This window comes from Gorilla gorilla, chromosome 5, assembly GCF_029281585.2.
Source record: "Gorilla gorilla gorilla isolate KB3781 chromosome 5, NHGRI_mGorGor1-v2.1_pri, whole genome shotgun sequence".
NCBI classification, from domain to species: Eukaryota; Metazoa; Chordata; class Mammalia; order Primates; family Hominidae; genus Gorilla; species Gorilla gorilla.
The window spans coordinates 17,969,648-17,985,916 of record NC_073229.2 but is presented as its reverse complement, the minus strand read 5'-3'; the positions used below and the strand labels follow the sequence as shown (position 1 = coordinate 17,985,916).

At 52.5% G+C, this 16,269-nt stretch overlaps 1 protein-coding gene across 5 annotated transcripts in view; it reads right to left on the bottom strand.

Annotated features, from left to right (window-relative positions):
• Nucleotides 1-12,750: 12,750 nt before the first annotated feature.
• Nucleotides 12,751-16,269, bottom strand: part of DUSP22 (dual specificity phosphatase 22) — a 58,960-nt gene continuing 55,441 nt past the window's right edge. For 3 of the 5 annotated variants that reach the window (XM_019029925.4, XM_063707285.1, XM_055391037.2), the window contains 2 exons: nt 15,848-16,019; nt 12,751-15,353 (listed from right to left, as the gene is read on the bottom strand). In XM_019029925.4, coding sequence (XP_018885470.1) covers nt 15,171-15,353; nt 15,848-16,019 — 355 coding nt within the window. In that variant the 3' untranslated portion in view covers nt 12,751-15,170. The remainder of the gene's footprint in view (nt 15,354-15,847; nt 16,020-16,269) is intronic. The other 2 variants (XM_019029927.4, XM_055391038.2) reach the window with 1 other exon arrangement.

Here is a 16,269-nt window from a genome sequence, read left to right as displayed (position 1 = left end):
TGCTCCCAGGCGGTCACCCAGGTCCACCTCAAGTGCTCCCCAGAGCACGCCCTTCTGTTGGAGCATCTGCGCCTGCTCCCAGGCGGTCACCCAGGTCCACCTCAAGTGCTCCCCAGAGCACGCCCTTCTGTTGGAGCATCTGCGCCTGCTCCCAGGCGGTCACCCAGGTCCACCTCAAGCGCTCCGCAGAGCACGCCCTTCTGTGGGAGCATCTGCGCCTGCTCCCAGGCCGTCACCCAGGTCCGCCTCAAGCGCTCCCCAGAGCACGCCCTTCTGTGGGAGCATCTGCGCCTGCTCCCAGGCGGTCACTCAGGTCCACCTCAAGCGCTCCCCAGAGCACGCCCTTCTGTTGGAGCATCTGCACCTGCTCCCAGGCGGTCACCCAGGTCCACCTCAAGTGCTCCCCAGAGCACGCCCTTCTGTGGGAGCATCTGCGCCTGCTCCCAGGCCGTCACCCAGGTCCACCTCAAGTGCTCCCCAGAGCACGCCCTTCTGTGGGAGCATCTGCGCCTGCTCCCAGGCGGTCACCCAGGTCCACCTCAAGTGCTCCCCAGAGCACGCCCTTCTGTGGGAGCATCTGCGCCTGCTCCCAGGCGGTCACCCAGGTCCACCTCAAGTGCTCCCCAGAGCACGCCCTTCTGTGGGAGCATCTGCGCCTGCTCCCAGGCGGTCACCCAGGTCCACCTCAAGTGCTCCCCAGAGCACGCCCTTCTGTGGGAGCATCTGCGCCTGCTCCCAGGCGGTCACCCAGGTCCACCTCAAGTGCTCCCCAGAGCACGCCCTTCTGTGGGAGCATCTGCGCCTGCTCCCAGGCGGTCACCCAGGTCCACCTCAAGTGCTCCCCAGAGCACACCCTTCTGTGGGAGCATCTGCGCCTGCTCCCAGGCGGTCACCCAGGTCCACCTCAAGTGCTCCCCAGAGCACGCCCTTCTGTTGGAGCATCTGCGCCTGCTCCCAGGCCGTCACCCAGGCCAAATTTCCTCCTCCCTGCTCGCTCAGTGCTTGGGCCGCTAGCCTCATCTGCCCTCCCAGGAAGCTTCTGGGGGCCTCTTGTTTCTTTTTGGTAGCTATGTCTTTCTTGAATCTTCCAAGAATTTGGGAGACTTTGGAATTGTCTTTGCCTCTTCCAGCAATGTCTCTCCTGGACAAATCCATGTCCACTCACTGCCATCTCATCAAGATGGCGCCCAGCTGTGTGTCCAGACTTCCTCAGTGGGATCCCACACACCGCCAGTTCATGCCTACTACGAGCCTCAAAGATGACTTCCAAGTCCTATAGCCTCAAGGCACACCCTCACGGAAAAGCATTTTCCTGCATGACTGTATTGTGTGGTGACAACACTGTCTTGTGGATTAGGTAACTGTGGTCCCCTCCACTCATCGTCTTTTTTGATTAACTTATAAACAAATCCATTTCAAATCAATTACGTCATCTGTTTAGGCTATCTCGACCTTTGCTTCTAAGTTATTCTGAAAGGACTTTGTTTTGCTTACTTGAAGAGCTCCTTGACCCTGGGTTCCAATGCGGTCTAGGGCAAAGAGCCTTGGACCCAGAGTCAGGCCGCAGTGCTAGATGAGCCTCTGCTGCTCAGAGCTAAATGTGTGCTAGTTATTTTATAGGTTTGTTGCGAAAAAGAGTTAATTTTTGTGAAAGTGCTCTGTAAGCGGAAAACATTTTGAAAGCCTTCTAGAACTGGCCAAATAAAAGTAGTTTTCTGGATTCTGACATAGATGAAGGAACAATACATTTTTTTTTTTTTGTAATCTCAGAAAGAAACTATTGGACAGAAAATCTAGAGAATCTTTTTTTTTTCCCTAAGAAACTACATAAAAGATGTTGCAAACTAAAACAGATTTGTAAACCTGAATGCCATGTGTGGCCCTGAAGCGTTCACAAAGGCACTGTGAAGTCTAGGCCAGGAGTCCGCAGCGGGGACGTGGTGGTCAGTCCAGTGGCTCAAGTTGTTCAATGTTAACCTGGGCATTTTAGAGAGCAGTGCGGGAGTCCAGTATCAGAAGCTGTGCATCTTTCAAAGAAAAGTTGCTTTAAACAACTGTTTCAATTGCTACAGTGAACTTTGTTCAGAGCTAGTTTCACAGCAAACAGTCAACATCAAACTCTTCCAAGAAATGAGCATACATTGTGAGAAAGGCAGTGGAAGAAAAAATCCAGGAAATAGAACAAGGCTATCAGATAGTAAGTGCATGGATCTGAGTGAAAGGTGACAAGAATCAGGTCAATGATAGGCTCAGAAAGAGATAATAGTTTAAAAACCCAAACCAGAAGGTGGACGAAGCTAGAGGGTGGAGCTGCAGGAGCAGTTCACACAGGTGGAGACAAATGAGCTTGACACCAGGCTTCCCTCGCCTCCAAGTGCAGCCCCCACCCTCTCAGGTGGGTACGTGGCATCAGCTGGGTGGGGGTACGGCACACGGCTGGGGGCACAGTAGGGCCAACAGTAATTTTGATGATCTGATTTAAATGCAGAAAAAGGGAATGAACGTGACAGAATGATTTTTTTTTAAGCTTAAGGAAGCAGAAAAGAAAGCTTAAGAGGCTAACAGTCAATTCCTAAAACTTTCTTTTTAACAGAAAGTCCCAGAAACAAATGATGTCGACACATGGAGAAGCTTACGAAGCTCCAGGTGGGCTAAAGCTGGCCCTGCCTATTCCACAGCATGCGCAGGGCAAGGAAGGGCTGAGTGTATTTCTAAAGGTGGGGTGAGTGAGGACTCGGGGAGCAGGAGTTTTGTTCCCAGGCTGACCGCTCAGCCAGGCACTCGGCCAGCACGCTAGTAACAGTGAGGTGCACACGCAGCTCCAAGACTGCGCTCTTTCTGTGAAGGATACACAGACTTTGTATCCGCAGCTCTGAGGGATGAGCTGGGGCCCCCGCAGCTGTCCTTGCTGGCTCGCGGGGTGCAGCAACTTCCTGAAACAAGCAAGGCCACAGTGAGGCTCTGACAACAGGCAAAGGGAGGGAGGAGCAGAGACGTGCCCAATGATTTGACAAGGGTCCGAGGGTCTGCGTGGAAGGTGACCCAGCACCTACTGCGCACCAGTCCCTTCTAAGTGGCAGAAAAGCCCCAGGCCCTGCCCTCAAGAAGCTTAAGGTCTCCTGGCAGGAAGGCGGGGAGCCCCACCTTAGAGAAACTGTACATGGTGATTCTCAGTACAGTAAGAGGCATTTGCATGACTGGGCCTCATCAAACATTCACAAATATTTAAATTAGATCACATAATCAAATAGAGGTGTTTTGTGATTTTTAAAATTTTTTTTGGCAGTAGAAGTAGTCTTAACAAGTTGTATCTACATAAATTATTATACGTTATTATAAATCTGACTCTGAAATCCACTTGGGGAAATGGTAATTTAAAGACGCCCTAAAGGGGTTTCTTTGACAAACAGAAACGGGGAAGCTTCCGCCTCTATCGGCCTCCTGTGAGACGCAGACTTTCCTATGCTGAGTCTCTTAGCAGGAGGGATACCCACAGAACACACTCAGGAAAAACAAAGCAGCTTTCTCATCCAGGGTCCTCAACAATCACCAGTCACCTTCAGTTTTCTTTGAAGAAAGGACTAGAAAGAATGAAAGAAGCTGTGAAAAGTCAGATAATTTTCAAGACCTTTTCACTTCTGTTTCTGTAGAAAAATGAAATGGAACCAGTTGGCAAGTGTCAGGTGTCAGGGAAATCTGATTAATGACACCCTTCTATATGACAATCATTAATAATCATGGGATAAAATAAGTAAGGGATAGAAAAAATGCATGCAGTAAAGCTTTTCTTTTATTGAATTTTATATTTATCATACCAGTAAAAAAAAAAACCAAGAAAATAAATATTACAGTAAAAAAGGGATATGCACGTGGCGATTCTTGGCACAGAAAGACGGCGTGCTGCGTGACAAATATTTCAATCAGATCATATCGCTAAACAGAGGTGCACTGCGGTTTTTTGTTCGTTTTTGTAGAGGTAGTTTGGGAGCATGGTGGGTGCCCCTGAGCTCTAGCCTCTTCTGGAGGTACGTGCTACTCTGGTCACACCCATGTGAGGTTGGAGCACAGGGCCGGGCATCTCTGCACCCTTCCCCAACCCTGGCTCCTCAGAAGGGCAGTCCCTGCTGGCAGCGCCCATGGGGCTGGTGGAGAGGAGGTGGGACTGAGCTGTAGTTGGAGGACCCAGCGGCCTCCTCCTCCTGTCACAGGTGTAAACCCCCCAGTGTGCCGTCTGCACCCCTAATGCTGCTTCTGCTTCTGGAGAACCCAAGCCACCACAGCCAGTCACAAGGAGACGATGGCGATGGCCCCCACATTGTCACCTCATTTGTTCAATTCTTCTATGGAGAGGTCCCTGAGGCGTCCAGTCCAGGCAGTGGTTCCTGCTCCTGACTGCTCTTCCCTCGCAGCCGCCAGCCCAGCCTCACCAGGCCTAAATCAAGCCCCAGGGCCTCCCACAGCCGCCCACAGCTCACAGCACAGGAGCTTCCTGGGCAGGCACCTGGAATCCAGCCCTTCCTGCCTTCTAGTCTCTGGTCTCCCCAGGACAGGTCCTCAGCGTTTGCAAGTGTGATGCCAAGGCCATGCCAGTTCTGGGCCTTTACCTGCAGGCCATTCATGCCCCGGTGCCCTCACCCCTCCTCCCAGACCCCCCTCCTCGCCTAGGGTACCCCCCCACCGAGCAGCCCCTGTGGGCCTCTCCGCCCGGCGCACTCTCCACAGAGTGGGCCCTGTGCACCTCCCTGCCTGCGCTCCAGGCTTCGAGGCTCCACTCTGTTCACGGAATATTCCAGAGTGACTGCCTTCTCTCCCTACCTCCTCCAAACAGAGGCTGCCCAGATTAAATATTCCTTTCCCTCATGGCAATCTGTGTGGTGCCAACCTTGCTCTCACTGTGGGCTGTGGGCACAGCGGCCAATGGGGCCGCACATGAGGCCACCCCTCTTCATGGGGGTCTCTTACGAGGACACAGTTCATAGCAGATGCTCCCACGCCCATAACACAGATGACCTTCCCTGGGAGGGGTCGGTTCTCCAGACAGGCTGCCAGGAAAAGCAGAGATCAGTGGGGCACATGGGCAGGAATGCTTCCAAAGCAGGGGGTCACAGGCAAAGCTCCGAATAGCACATTTCTGGAGCACATTGTGTAGGAGAGCAGAGACTCCCCACTCAGACCCCCTTTTAGTGTCAGCTTGTTGACACTCAGATGCTTCTCAGAAGCTGGTAGCACTTCCTCCATCCAATCACTGAGGTGCCAGCCCCACCCATGGCTGAGGGCCAGGGCTGCCTGTGTGAAAGGCAAACACCCCGCTCCGTGCCCACCACCCAGGCCGCCCCACACAGATTCTTCCTCGCTGCACTTCTTAAAGCCTGCCTTGCCCAGGGCCTGGTGGCTCCCTCCAGGGTCCAGGTCCTAATGGGCTCAGGTGCTACCATCGCCCAGCCCTGCCCCTCAGCCTCAGGGGTTGGAGGGAGCTCCTGCCAGTCTGGTTGCTCTGACACCCACTGCTGCTTCTCTTGCCTGGTCTTGATGAGCCTCTCTTTGTCTGAGTTCTTCAGGCTGGGCTGCTTCCTGCCAGGACCTGGTGCCAGGCTGTGGGAGAGGTCCCGTCTCGGCCACTCTGAACACACAGGGTGCTTTCTTGGACAAGCACAGCAAATCTCTGTGCTTCTGAAGATACCCTGTGGGACATGCAGAGCTCATCTTTCACAGAGATGGAGCATCAAGAACAGAAAGCACCCACCACTGCACACACAGGCAACTCTATATTCCTGCGGGGGGCAACCCAGGGCCCAGGACACCCAGTGCCCAGCCAGTTACTGCAGGCTAAGGCAGAAAGGTCCGGGCAGAGGCGTGCATGGTTGTCCTGCTGCAACCCTTTGGTTGCAAGAAGCAAGAAGTGAATCTCTGCCACTCCCTACCTTCCCACACTCTACAAGGCCTCTAATCGAATGCACGCCCATCCTCAGGGAAGAACTTCAACACGGTGGCACGGGATTGCTGGCACTGCGTGGGTTTCACCCTCCTCTCGTGATTCCCCCTCAAAGGCACTGGGGTGACTGTAGGCGCACCTTGCCTGTGACTGGGGTCAGGCTGCTTGCATTCCAGTCCTGACCTGGCTGCCTCCTGGCTGTCAGACTAGAGTTCAGTGTCTTCATTTGAAAGCGAGGATCATAGTAAAACCTATCTCACAAGGTGGTGGTGAGGACGTGATTTCAAAAGAAAAGGTCCTCTGCCAGTTCTTGCCATGCATCAGCGCCCAATGGCTGTTGGCCATGCTCAGGTTGACCACCCTGCCATCTAATGGGACGTCTTTCGGGATAGAAGGGGCCTTCCCAGACACATCAAATGCCACCAGCCAGAGTGCTGTCTGCACCCCTCATCCCTTCTAGGGAGTTTTTTTCATGGCAGTGGAGGGGAAAAGTTCCCCACATGAGTGTGTTGCCTCCTCAGGGACTTCCCCAAGGTATTCCAGAGAATCAGGACCCAACTGAACCTCAGCCAGGCCCGCCTGGCCCCAGCCACTTCAAGACTCTCATCTGCTGATACCACCTCTGCCCCAACCTGTGCTCCTGGTGGTCCTGGGAGCTGGAGGGTCACGGTGATGGGAGGGCCTGGCAAGGCATGGAGCGGGCCTCTTGCTGTGGAAGTGACTTTCCAGGCATGAAATGATGGCAGCCCACCCTTCTGCACCCCTCTCGGCCACACCTGAACCTGCAAACAGCCGCTGTTAACAGCCAAGAGTCGGTTCCTCTCCTCTCACACCTCCCTGGCTTTCCCTGTGTCACCACATTGGCCCAGTTTAACACAAAACCCAGGAGAATCCCAGCAGCTGACCCTGGCACATGACAGGCCTCTCCCAGGACACTGGCTCTGAGGAAGCTCTGTGCGGCTGGGCCTGTTGCCATGAAGGGCACACCCTTTGTAAAGCAGAAGGTGACATTTCTTGGGTGCACGTGTTGGAGTCTTCTGATTCTTATTTTCCAAAAAGGCTGCCCATCAGTGTCTGGGGAAACCCAGCGCTGACTGACAAGCAGCAGACCTGCTCACCAGCAAGGTGCACTTCCTGTCTGTGCTGATGGGGCCGCTTCTGGGGGTGGGTGCCCGAGGCCCAGGGCAGAACAATGGACGACGTGCCTCTGCGGGGAGAGAGGGGCCAAGCTTCCTACCACTACTGTGCATTGTGGGGGCTGCTGTGTGGTGATGTGGCTCCTCGGGCCAAGCTGGGAAGGTGGCTCTTGCTGGGATTAGCACTTTTCCAAGCACTGTCCTCCATAACATTATTCCTTGAAGGAATTATTAACCCAAAAAGCATCCCCCTAACCTCACCCCCGTCATCTAGGTTTTTTTTTTGTTTGTTTTCCAGACGGAGTTTCACTCTTATTGCCGAGGCTGGAGTGCAATGGTGTGATCTCCGCTCACTGCAACCTCCACTTCCTGGGTTTAAGCGATTCTCCTGCCTCAGCTTCCCAAGTAGCTGGGATTACAGGTGCGTGCCACCACGCCCAGCTAATTTTTTGTATTTTTAGTAGAGACAGGGTTTCACCATGATGGCCAGGCTGGTCTTGAACTCCTGACCTCAAGTGATCCACCTACCTTGGCCTCCCAAATTGCTGGGATGACAGGCGTGAGCCACCCCACTCGGCCTATATAGCTTTTAAAATCAGGCCTGTGTACACAGGACATGCACAGAAATGACCCCATCCAAAATGTCTTTTCTGCTAAACCTCCCTCTAAACCAACAGCTGCCACTATACGCAATTAGAATATTGAACTCCCCATACTTTCAGGCACCTGCTGAAATAGATCTCTTCCAACACCAAGCTCTAAAAACTGAACTAGAAGCTTCAGGAAGGTTCGCTGTGAACTTCTAACTCTTTATGACCAACAGTTTGCATACAGATTTGGAGCCAAAATAAACCCAAACTTGCAGATGTTCAAACATGCACTGGCAAATCTTTCCCCCAATGGAAAGAAACACATGCAGACCCAGCACTCGCACCCTTCAGTCAGATGGTAATTTAAGCTGGTTAAGTCCAAGCTGCAAGAGAACACTAATTGTGATACTGCAAGTCTCAAAGCAAGCTGTGCCTGAGGGCGGAAGGAGACCCCGCTGCTGCATGTAAGAAGGGAATTAAGCCTCCAAGTGACAAGTCAAATGCAGTGTTTTTTTTCTCCCTTTCTCTGGGCAATGAAAAGGAAAGGGAAGAGGAACTGCCCGCTGCAGTCTTGGTGATTTCTTGTTAAGTACATATATAAATACAAGCGTGTTGAAAGCATATTCTTAATAAAATTATTAATAACTCAGGATGGGAGGAGACATCTGATGTGGGATCACAGGGGTGTGATTCTTAGTGTGTTCCTTATTTTTATGACTAGAGGCTGGTGTGCAGAGCAGCACTGTGACCAGCTCTGGCTGTGCGATGAGGGCTTGGCCATTTCTCGGAGTGCTTTCAGGTGCCTGCTGCTTGAGCTACCTGAATGGCCAGGAACCTGAGCTCAGCACTCTCCGAGATGTTGCACATGTAACTCTCCAGGAGGCTAAGGTGTTCTCTGAAATAAAACTAAAACAATAAAATACACATTGCCCACACATGCACACCCTGGTCAGCAGAACTTATGGCTGTCTTGTGTCCAAATAACATAAGGCAGCTCCAGAAGTTGGAAACAGAATTCTCTGCTGAGACTGAAACTAGAAAGAGCTGGCACCCAATAAACAAAAACAGCCACTAGCAGGAACCCAGGGAAAAGCACAAATGGCGCTGAGGAGATCTGGAAACACTCAAGTTTAAGGAAGGTGATCTGAGAAAAGAATCACCTTGGGCAGGCCAGGCGCAGTGGCTCACACCTGTAATCCCAGCATTCTGGGAGGCTGAGGTGGGTGGATCATTTGCGGTTAGGCGTTCGAGACCAGCCTCGCCAACATGGCAAAACCCCATCTCTATTAAAAATATAAAAATTAGCCAGGCGTGGTAGCACATGCCTGTAGTCCTAGTTACTTGGGAAGCTGAGGCAGGAGAGTCACTTGAACCCGGGAGACAGAGGTCGCAGTGAACCGAGACTGCACCACTGCACTCTGGCCTGGGCAACAGAGTGAGACTCTGTCACACACACAAAATAATTATCACCATGGGCAGAGAGAACAGGTGTGCAGCAGGGGTCTGCCTGGGGCCCAGGAAAGGCAGCCTCTCAGGAGCAGCAGCCCTGCTCTCACATGTGCCTCATCTGCTGCACCAGCAGCACCCCAGCCCGGAGACACAGCAGGTATGGACAGAGCCTTGGCTACCCAGCTTCAGGTCCTGACCACTCACGCTCACTGCACAATGCCCCAGGACTAACGTAATCTCCCCAAATCTTGCTAATGACAGTAACAGAGCTAGCCTGACCAGGAGATGACATTAGTCTTTGGAGAGCCAATATTTTATCCTTCACAGTAAAATAGGAAATTGGAAATTTGAATTCAACCTTCATTTTCATGAGTCTGGTCCCTGGGAATGTGTCCTGGATGATGGACAAACGTGGTACCTAACCGCAGAGCCAGGTTACACCCAAGCACAGCCCCGCTTGGAGGCCCCTGATCTGGGACCCACCCAGCCCCTTCTGTAGCATCTTCCTTAGACCTTTTTGCAGAGGCACACACACCACACAGTACAGGAAGATGCTGAGACAAAAGAGCCACTGCACTGTTACCAAGGTCCCAGAGAGCGGGCGGGGCGCTGGGCCCTCACTCCCCAATATGCAATCAGTCACCAAGAATAGTTGCATGTCCTTCCCCACCCTCCATCAAGTCCATTTGCCTGCTGGGCCCCTCTTCATCTCCACCACCATGACCTGTGGCAGGCTGCTGTTTTTTCTCACCGGCATAGTCCTAGCAGCAGCCTCCTGACTGGCCCCAACATGCAGCCCTACCCCACTTGGGCACCTGCGTGAGCCTTCTGTCTGCACACCCATCATGCGTCCTGCTGGCTCAGCACCCTTCAGCAAGTCCCCCACTCCCCCACCATATGCAGAATTGCAGCCGCACCACTTACAAGGCTACAAGCTCAGGAGTCAGACCTCTGAGAACATGGTAAGGTGCTGCCCCTCTCAGCCTGCTTAGCTCCAAGGGCTGGCCTAAGAAGTAAACCTGGCTGGTCAGGCTTTGGCTGTGCTCGCAGGCTTGCTGGCACAATCCCAGCACTGCCCAGCCCTGGGGAGGCTGCTCTAGTTCTGCAGTGGCTCTCGTTCCTGACCCCAAGGTCTTTCATGCCTGCTGGCTAGCCCACGTGCTGGGCCTCCACCTGAACTCTCCTTCCTTCCCATCATGCCCAGCTCATTCCATGGCTTATACTGCAGGTCTTAAATTAGGTACTGCGTTTTCTAAGACACTTCCCTTAAATGTTCCCACCTCCTCAAACCGGAATGTGTCTTTTCACCCCTTTCCCCCATACATGGCACCAGGAACAGCTGTAATAGTCCTTACCATGCTGTCCTGTAAGTCAGCAGTCCCCAACCTTTTTGGTACCAGGAACCAGTTTCGTGGAAGACAATTTTTCCATGGATCAGAGTGGGGCAGGGATGGTTTCGAGACGAAACTGTTCCATCTCAGATCACTGGGCACTAATTAGATTATCATAAGGAGCGTGCAACCTAGATCCCTCGCATACAGTTCACGATGGGGTCTGTGCTCCTATGAGCATCTGATGCCACTGCTGACATGACAGGAAGTGGGACTCAGGAGGTGATGCTCACTCGCCCACGGCTCACCTCCTGCTGTGTGGCTCAGCTCCTAACAGGCCATGGCCCAGTACTGGTCTGTGACCCAGGGGCTGGGGACCCCTGCTGTGAGTGACAACTTTCCTAACCGCCAACCCCCCCAGGCCACAGTCTTTCTGAGAATCAGGAGTGTGTCTGAGGCCTGGCTGGATCCCATAGCACCTGTTACGATCAATATAAATTTGTCAAGTCAATGAATGAATGAATGAATGAATGGAGAGGCAGCTGACCCAGTTAAGTCTCCTATGCTTATAGGTTGTGATTCTGAGTTTCAGGCTAGAAAAGATCTGTGTTCAAAGAAATTGAAGAAAAAACAGCATAACGGAAAGTGCCGTGGACCTCGACCCACCTCATTGTACACGCCCATGTCTTCACGGGGGCTCAGAGGTTGCCAATTCCCATCTCCAGGGTGAACCACAAGGCCTGGCCTGCTTGTGAACAGACCAGGATCTCTGGCTTGTAACATCTAAGATGGTCAATACCATCTCAGCATGGCCCTGAGCTTCCAGACAGAGGTCAGGAATTTACTGCCCCCACTCGATGGCCCAAAACAAACTCCCAGAGACTGGAGGGGGGCAGGCAAGGAGAGGTTCCTGGTTTCAACACTTGTACCAACACTGCTGCCTGGGCCTGGCCCTGCCTCAGTGGAACCCTCCAGAGCCCTGGGCCGGAGCCCATGAGTGACTCTGCTGAGCTCCTCCCAGCTGCTTTCTCCAGCCACAGCTGGCAGCCCCTTGTGCCCTCACTCCTTCCCTCCCTGCCCACTGATTTGGGACCAAAAGATCCAGCAGGTGCCAGTCCCAGCAATGTGGACATCTTCAGGCGCATTCTGAGGTGCATTTCACAGCCCCTCTGAGCCTCGAGTGAGTGAAATGCCTTCTCTGTCGGTTTAAAAAGCTTAGGGGCAACAGTTCGGGACCTGCAGAGCAGCACGCAATTGTGAGATGATGGGTGTTGGTGTCAGATATAATCCTGCAGTAAGACATGGTAGTGGGGAGTGACATTGGCTGAGAGCTGGGTGACCCTGCAGACTGGGGCTGTTGCATGAAAACCTGTTTTCCTGCTGTGGCTACTGCCTCACACCCCGGGAGACACACACAAGTCTTCCTGGGCTGTGCTGGGGCCTGGCTGCTGCCTCCTGAGTGGGCCCCACAGGAGACACAACCAGGGCTCGCTGGTCTGGCCCATGAAAACACTCAGAGGCCCCGAGGACAGAGCCACCTGTGCCATACCAGGCATGCACGTTGCGTCAGGATAAGCATCGTCACACCCGAGGTGCTTCTGTTGCCTGAAACTGATCAGAGTGTCCCCTCACGCTCATCGGACTGCTGCAGAGGCTAGAAGCTCAGGAGTCAGACCTCTGGGAACCTGGCAAGGTGCCTTACCTCTCTATGCCTCTCCTGTGGCCCCCAGCCGCTCCCCTGAGCCGCTGCCGGGAGCTTCAAGGCATCAGATTCTACATAAAGTCTGCCACCTACAGTCAATCAGCTCATGAGTTCACTTGCCTTTAGATCAACCCAAACTTACCCTAGCAGCGTTAAATTTCCCTTTTCCTCCACCAGATCAGAGAAGGGAAATTTTACAAATTGACTTAAATTTCTCTTCAAGTCAGGTGACGTTCCCTCGGATTAAAAGCTGAAGATGGAATGAGAGTAGCTGTGTTCAATGCTGTGCAGCAGATGCACACGGCTTGGCTGGCTGCATGCTCCTGGGCAAACACAACTCGTTCCAGGCGCCGAATACGCCGCTCCCACTGTGCAGGCAAAACATAACTAACTCTCATGTCCACATTCCCTTCACCTCATACTGATGGCCTACTTTTCTTTCTTGGAGACGTGAATTCACCTTTTGTAGCATCTGCTATAGCGCCTTCTGGAGGAAAACAATAGCCTCTAAAATAAAACCAGGAGTAGGCTTCAATCTTGCCTTGGAATCCCTCACAGGCAGAAGGGCGCGTGGTGACTGCCCCTTGGCTAGGGAAGAATGCATCGCACGTGACCTTAAACTTGGCTAAGTTGCCCTTTATTAACGAAAACATAGAGCTTTCGGTCAATTCCACCACGGAGAACACAAACCAGAGATAAAACCCACACCAACGGCTATTTCCCAAGCTGGGGAATTTGAGAACACACGGGCAGAGTTCACGCCACACAACTACACTGGGCTCGTCCTTGGGGGGCGTTCACAGGAAGCAATCACGAGCGCCAAGCCATCCACAAGGCAGGGCGGCAAGGCTCCTGGGATCCTTACAGGCATCCAAGCGAGGTACAGAAACCGCCACGGCAGTGGGGATAAGGGGAAAATATTTTCTCTTGCTAAAGAATATCCTTAGTTCTCAACATAAACATGACTACATATATATTCAGCTTCAAACGAAAAACACGTTTACAAATCACTACTGGATACTTAAAAATAAACTCTATGTTGCTTTTCTTTTTGGCAGCACCAGCCTAAACTCTGTGGGTTTGCAATATTTCAGAAACTTCAGGTACATTACAGTCTTCTGAGAAAGGCCCAGAACTTCAGAATTCCCGGAGCGGCTGTGAAGAAAGAACATTACTGGCAACAAATATTAAAACAACATTTCAAGAACTCCAAGAATACACTGAGAGGTTTGTAAAGGTGCACATATTTAAGCATTCAAGCTAATATCCTAAATCATTTTTCTGTTAACGTATTTATATTTATTTTTGGCTTAGGAAAAACATGTACTTTATTGGCAAATTGTTTTAGCTGTAGACGGATGGATGATTCTACAGCCACACTCCCCTTTCCGGGTGTACATCCGGGGCCTGTGCACATGCGCGGATTCAGGCAACTTTGTTTTTCCCGGTCCCCAAAAAGCTCACCTTTGACACACCCTCTATACGCACAGGAAAACTGCTCTTCTTATTCAGGGTCTCTTTTTGTGGTGGAATTCAGAGAAACTGGGTTGCAACATCTTTTTAGGGAGAGGTCGAGTATGTTTTTTCATTCGAGTGACTCTGCATGCTTAAGGAATCTGAGTCGGTATAAAGGACTAGACCACTGAATTGCGTACAGCGTCCCAGGATGCCTGCAGCCCCAGAGTACAAACTGTAGATGCTCTCGTGGCCTGAATGTGGAATTTTACCCACCAGAAAGCATTACTGGAGCCCAAACTGGCAACTTTAAATAGCTCAATGATATCGGTACCTTCCCCTTTGGTTTCAAAAGCAATCATGACCGAACATTTTCAACTGTGAGGCAAAGCTGACTTGCATACCAAAAAACACCTTTCCAAAAACATTCAATGAGGTAGCTCAGATCAATTATCAAACCCAAGTGAATACCAAGAAGCTTAATAAATGCTCAGGCATTTTAAAATGCAAATTGCTACAGTGCCTAATAAATGCTCTTTCTTCCCAATTCTTGCAGGTGCATGCAAACGTTGAGGAGGAGCCCCTGCAAAGTGAGGACAGCGAGAGGCTGGGAGTGAATGAAGCTGGCAAGGGGCAGAGAGGAGGGGGCGCCCTGGGGCACCCAACTTAGGCTAAAGTGCGCCTGCCCACCACAGAGCTCAAGTGCAATCAGCTCCAGAGAACAAACACCAAGTAGAACTCAGGGCTCGATGGGCTGAAAAGTGGCCTTGACTCGAGGCGCTAGGGAACCCTCAGCCTGGTGCATTCACATTGAGATGGGGGCAATCTAAGATACTTCCCTTAAATGCTGAGTTGGTATAAAGTGCTGGCCCACTGGACCAGCTCAGGGCAGTCTCTCACGTTTTCCAGGGCCCCAGAGCCACCCTCCCTCTAGAGGAGTCTGGCCCCTGCTGCCCCCACCACACCACCCTGGGTGGGTTCTGGGAGAGGCCATGCTCTTAGCCACTCGTCCCCTGAGTTCTCACGGTCTGCTCAGAGGCACAGACTGCTCTTTGCTGGGTAGCTTTTCGGAGGTCAAGCTCAAATGCCTTCCATGTGGAGTCTTGGACAAAGGGAAAGGTGGCCACACCAACCCGGGCAGCAATATGAATTCTGTGACTTCCAGCAGTAAGAAAGAGTTCACACACACACATTCATGTGCACAGACACACTTTTACAACATACACACATGTACACACTTAGGTGCACATACCCTCACACAGGCACACACATGCATCCATACACTTAGTCACCCACACACAAGTGCACTCACACACACCCACGTGCACAGAGCAGTGCACAGCCACTGGGCAACATCCCCGGGGGCAGCAAGCTCAGGTGCAGCCAGGGTAGGGGTGGGCGGAGTGCAGGGGCCTGGAGCAGGGCTGGGCAGTGTTGCTTGGGGGAAGGAGCCCTCGCCCCACCTCGCCCTGGCTATCTCCCTTTCCTGTCCTCATCGGCCAACACCACCGCACCCCTGCCCAGCCGGGCACACTGAAGACAAGCAGTGGGAAGGAAGGCAGCAGGTCGCTTGCGTTAGGTCTCCGTCGTATAATTATCGTAGGTCAGCGGAGCCAGTGCCGGAAAACTGCTCCACCGCCTGGCGCCGGGCTGGGGCTCCGTGCGCCCTTGCTCCTTATATTTACCCAGAATGTTTTTGGCTTCTTCTGCATCCTGCAAAGGGCTCTCTCCATATTCTTCCTTCAGCCACTGCCGATACTGGAGAGGATGGAAACAAACCCGAAACGTCACACACATGTGCACGTCTGCATCCACGTGGGCTTGCACCTGTGACTTCACCACAGAGATGGTCCCACACATAACCAGAGAAACAAACAGCAGTGGGAAATCAGAGCTCTGTGGTTGGCCAGCCGGGGTCAAGCAAGAGAAGGAACTGCTCCTTCAAGGTGCTGGCCTAGGACATGAAAATAGGCCAGACCAAGGAAATTGTACGTCACCCAAAGGGAGAGAAACAAGCTAGTAGGGGGTACCAGGCACAAGGAGAATGACAAAGGGTAGGCGCCTGTGGCTTCAGCAGGTGCACGAGGGATCGTGACGACTTCTGAAGGGGTGCAGCTGGGCGCCCTGGGAGCCGATGTCCTCTGTGGGCCTTTCAACTCCAAACGCCATGATGCTGGCTGTGTACGGAAAGACTGTGGGCACTGTTCAGGGGCACCTGCCTGCATCTCTGATGTCCCCTAAGAACTGCTTACCTGATGGACCTCATGCTTCTCAAACTCCTGGAGCTGTCTCTGGAAGCCCACGTTGGGGTTGGCACAGGATCTCCCAGCACGCACGGTGTGCAGGGCATCCTCCCAGCCAAAGTCAGTGACGGTCATGATGTATGCGATCACCAGTGTCACGCTCCTGGAGACCCCGGCCAGGCTGCGGGGCCAAGAGAAGCACACGTGTGAGGGCAGTTTCAGATCTCCGGGTCCATCGCCCAATCCATGTGGAGCAGGGGACTCTAAGGACCTTGTTTAGAAAGTCTTCCTGCCTTGGATTATATGTGGACAGCAAGCTCGCCACCAGGAAGCCACTCAGCACTCAACGTACCAGCTCCCTCTGCTTCCTGGCACTAGAATCGCACGCTTTCTTCCGCTGTTTGAGCTTCTTTTATTGGTTTTCTATGGGC